Below are 4,928 nucleotides of genomic sequence, written 5' to 3' on the forward strand. Positions count from 1 at the left end.
GAAAACGTGCTGCACCCTCTCACAGCTAATAATGTCCTTATGGTCTTCTATTCATAATCTAAGTACCCCCTCCGTCCAGATTTACTCGTCGGGGAAATGATGTATCTAAACCTATTTTTATTTCTAGATACATTCATTTGTTTTTATTTCTACGATAAGTAATTCAAGACGGAGGAAGTAGAAACGAAGCAGCCAAGACAAAAATCACATGCGCTTAATCTCGGACGTAACGGACTGGTAAATTTTCCGTTGAGGAAGGTCGCCCACGGCATGTTGAACCCCCGCGTCGTCTCCTCGGTGGCATGGTCATTCATTGGCTGCGATGGGATCTAATCATCTAAGAGGCCATCTGTTAGACAGCTATGTACCATAGCCTTACCTGACGATTGAAGCTTTCTGAGGGGGCCAGAGCCATTGCTGAGCCAGTGTGAGGTATGGAATCGACGTGTTATTACATTTTAAAAAAAACCTGGGACGTAATAATCTACTCATGTGATGGTAACGGAGCGGTAGATGTGTTGCAGGACCCCTCTGAAGCGGTCGACGTCGAGGGTGACGTTCTGCCCGTTGAGGAAGGTCTCCCACAACATGTTGAATCCCTGTTTGTGTAGGGAGACCGGATCGGTGAAGACGGTGTGGTTCCTCTGGTACACGTACTTGAGCGTGGTCTCCTCGGCGGTGGTCTCGTACTCGACGTAGCGAAGCCCCATGGGAGCCACCGGCTCGCCGTAGGAGGTCCAGGCCGGCCACTTCATCTCGCCCCAAGGGACGATCTGCACCACCGTGCCGTTGCGCGGGAGGAACACCATGTTGCTGAGCCCCGCACCGTGCACGCCCACCAACACGTCGCACGAGTTCACCGTCTGCGCGAACTTGGCCAGGTCGCGCACCACCTCCGGCCCCGCAGCCACCACCTCAAAGCCAACCTCGGTGGCAGCTGCCAGAACTTGCGCCTCGTTCGTCAGCGCCCTCGAGTTCCTTCGCAGCACCATGACGAGACGAGGTCTGACACGGTTCTTGGGGGTCACCCACTCACGCTTCAGAGAGTAAGCCGACCGGAGCAGGCCCCGGAAGCCCAGCATCGTGTAGCCCTTGCCGGAGAGAGCCGAGTCAATCCCTAGCTCCTTATGGCTCTCCGTCCCGACATGCACCGACGGGAAGCAGCGCACCTCGTTGTCGGCGTCGAAGTCGATGATGGGGTAGATGGAGAGCATGGAGAGGGCGTGGCGGTACTTGGCGATCCATTTGCGGTCGTAGTTAGTGGCCACGAGCCGGACGCGGCCATCGTACTCCCGCGCCGTGTTGTAGAGAGGCATGATGATGTCGGTAATGGCGTGGAAGATGTTGACGCCGTAGCCACCGGTGGAGAAGACCACCGCTGGGACGTCGTAGGTCACCGTGCACCGTGGCGCACCCGGTCCCGGTGGGGCTCTCCAACGGATGGTCACCTCACGGACCAGCTGCATCGTCGGTGTCTCCCATTTGCGCGGGTACGGCCGGATCGTGATCGTCCCATTGTCTGGCCGGTTGTCGTCGGAGGCTGAGACCACGTAGACGGTGGCGGCTTTGCCGTGCAGACGGACGTCACCTTGCATGGCACACATGTTCGTGCGATAACTGCTGAAGTTGCAACTTAACTTGCTCCTTGCTGCGGCTACATCAGCATCTGCATGCACACAATAGTTATAACCTACTAATTGGTTAAAAACTTCTCTTTACATTTTTCTGTAACTCTTGGAGGAAATTAAATTTGCCACTGAATTCTACCATTACGGGATATCCTCCTTTTGGATGAAAAAACCATGTTGGTTTGCTACAAAATTCTAGTATCGCCAGCAATTTAAATGTACCCTTTGCCAGTTAGCTGAGTGGCCTAAACAAATTATGAATTCAAATAATGGTTCAATATATATTCAGTATACTACTTTTGTATCTACCTGATTTTACCAAAGAGCCATCCATTCCCACGTTCGTGGCCAGGAACCCCTTCCCATTTTTGAGAGCTGCAATAGATAACAATTAATGATCATCAATACCAGCTTTCCCAAAGCCTGGATCTATTTCATAAATCATACTGTAAGGGTTTACCACTGAATGGTAGCACTCCCTCAACTCCAAATTAATTGAAGTTCAAGCTTTGTGCTAACTAAAATTCCCTATTGTTTGGCCAAGTCTGCAGATAAATGTGCTAATATCTACACCATCAAATAAATATAGTACACAAACATATTTTATGATGAAAATTAATTTTGGCATTGTAAATGTTGTATACTAGTAGTATACATTTTCATATGCTATACACGGTGGTGGAGCTTGACCGAGATTGTTGAGGAGCAAAGCAGTATTGAGGGGGCCAAAAAGACCACTTAATTGTGCTTAAACTTGAGTAATCTTTAAAATTTAAGCCTAAGTAACAATTTAACCTATTCTAGAGGAATTTTCTAGGGTATTGGGGCATGACTCAGTTTGTTAGACTGCCCATAGTCGGAGTAATTTCAGTAGTAACGTAGGGTCCAACCCAGTAAATTTACTTATGTGACAATAATTTAATGAGAAGAGAGATGCTATATGTAACAAACACAAGATAAGTTTACAACCTATTAAATGAAGTGTACTACACATATGTTACTCCCCACTATAGAGGTAGTAACATATTTATGTTATTAGTCCAAGTTACTCGCGCTATGCCTAGTCTTACTAGGGAAGCTCCGCAGCTGACTATATATATTAAGGTTGTACTAAATCAGCGACGATTACTATGGATTAGAGGGAGTAGCACATAGTAAATCCAGAAGTTGGAATCATTTGGACAGAAACACATGCGTGCACTGCACATTAGTCAGATCTGTTGTGCGGAGAAGAGAAAGGTAATTAATTAGTTACCTCTGTTTGCATCGACGACCTTGTCGGACGTCTCGTCGCCCGACGCCGGAGAAGGGGGTGCTTCGACGACCGGATCTGAATTCATCGACCACAGGGCAAATGCTATTGTTGTTAGTGCCAAACGACGATTTAATTAGAGACATGGCTGAGGTTAAACAAGTAAGTTTTGTGGCATACCATGTGCAGCTTTTGACTTGGCTACTAGTTGTTGCCGCGGCTGCCATATTGCACCCTCTACACCAGCTTCGCCAATGCTGGTCTCTGCAACTGCAAAACAATGGAACGCAAGTCATGTCCACCTCTAGTTTTACACGCATTGTGATCGCAAATATATGGTATGGGAGTGCCGATTTATCAGTTAATTGAAAAAACAATTGCGTCAGTCGATTTGTTAGGTGGTTGGATCACCATCCAACGGCCAGTACCGCGGCATACTTTTCATCTTGAACCTCTGTTTCTTCTCCCTCCCGAGCAACTGCCTGCCTGCTCCGTCCCATCCGTCTGCCTCCACCCCCCGGAGCCCCATCCTCCCCTCCACCGCCCCCTCCATGCATCGACGTAGTACATGTTGTCGCCACGACCATCCCTCTAAGCCCTGCCAATATGCAGCAACACCGACGACCCCTGCACCCCCCGGACTAGCACCCGTCAACATGGTTCCTTAGCTTAGCCTAGAAAGTCGTAGCTTGCACCGTCGTCCCCGTCTCTAGCGGGGTCCTAACTCGGCCTCGCCGGGGACGATGCTTGTCACTGCGCTTCTCACGTTTCACACACCTTCGGTCTCGTTTGAATTCGATTGACTGACGCCAGCAAAAAATTCAGGCACATGACATATAGCAAAACCGCAAATATATACAAAGTCGGGGTCGCAACAGATGAACTAGCAATATGCGCTCAAGAATACTACTACATCAAAACCAATTGATTTCTCTAAAAGGTACGCTCAAGGTAACACTAAATGTTGATCCGGGCGGGTCGATCTTGTCAATCTGAAGGTGAGGGATCGATCTCATAACTACTACTCATCGGTACACAGGGAAGTTTAATTCTTGGTGAACCCAACCCAAAAGCTCAATCGTTATCTTCTCCATAAAAACGATTCATGGACCGGGTTGTACTATGTATCAAGAGATAACGGAACATAAACGCGTAAAAATATGGTGATGCGACAAAAGCTCGAGCATTTTTCTTGTTGGCGATCGAGTTGTTGGCCGTAATTTAGAGAGAGCACTTACTGTGAATAACCTGCTGCGGCATGAAGTCGGACTTGAGCACGGCGAGGACGACGAGAGGAAGCAGCAGAAGACACACGGCGGCCGCTCCTCCTCCGCTCACAAGCTGCTTACCGCTCTCGTTCCTCCCGCCCCTTTTCATCTCTTGTACGTGCGTACGTACGTACTGGCTTGATCACTTAGTAGCTAGCTAGCTCCAGTGAACAATGGTGGACACTGATCTTCGCGGCTAGTATACTCCTCCTACTTATGGGTGCTGTCTCATCTCTTGCAAGTGAAGCATACATACTGAGGTCTCCAGTACTGTCAAATGCGCATTAATGCATGAGCTTAGTTTAATCAAAAGTCTTGAGGTTGACCTCCAGTACTGTCAGTCACTAACTCCCATGCACACAGCATGTGCATCCGATGCGCTCTAATGGTGAACATCGAACAGAGAGCCCTTGGCTAAACTAATTAAGCATACGTCCAGTGTATTCTATTCTGTTGTATCTTCATTGTAGAGCGCCATGGACTACCGGCGCGTGCATCGGCTCCTCACACACCTTCTCAGCGTGGCAGCACCATCTCCGGATCCGGATCGGGCTGGCACTTGTTATAAATACCGTAATATCTTTTAAACAGTATAGTGATCCACAATGGAAGATCCCCGTACGAAATTCGAGTAAATTTTTTTATTTTTTTTCGGTTCCAATGTGATATCATTCGAATAACATAGACGAATGGTTGGTTGGCTCATGATTTCAACTCTATTGGGCATTTTGTCATTCAAGTTTTGGAGTCTGATCCAAGGGTGGACGTCCAGTCCCCGAC

At 48.3% G+C, this 4,928-nt stretch overlaps 1 protein-coding gene across 1 annotated transcript; it reads right to left on the minus strand.

Annotated features, from left to right (window-relative positions):
• Positions 1 to 433: 433 nt before the first annotated feature.
• Positions 434 to 4,348, minus strand: LOC123142286 (alpha-1,3-arabinosyltransferase XAT3). Its single transcript, XM_044561268.1, has 5 exons — positions 4,119 to 4,348; positions 3,061 to 3,150; positions 2,884 to 2,958; positions 1,938 to 2,003; positions 434 to 1,666 (listed from the first exon to the last, which is right to left on the minus strand). The coding sequence occupies exons 1-5, from the start codon at positions 4,255 to 4,257 to the stop codon at positions 489 to 491; spliced, it is 1,548 nt and encodes a 515-aa protein (XP_044417203.1). The 5' UTR covers positions 4,258 to 4,348; the 3' UTR covers positions 434 to 488.
• Between the last annotated feature and the right edge of the window lie 580 nt (positions 4,349 to 4,928).

This window comes from Triticum aestivum, chromosome 6D, assembly GCF_018294505.1.
Source record: "Triticum aestivum cultivar Chinese Spring chromosome 6D, IWGSC CS RefSeq v2.1, whole genome shotgun sequence".
In the NCBI taxonomy this organism is placed as follows: Eukaryota; Viridiplantae; Streptophyta; class Magnoliopsida; order Poales; family Poaceae; genus Triticum; species Triticum aestivum.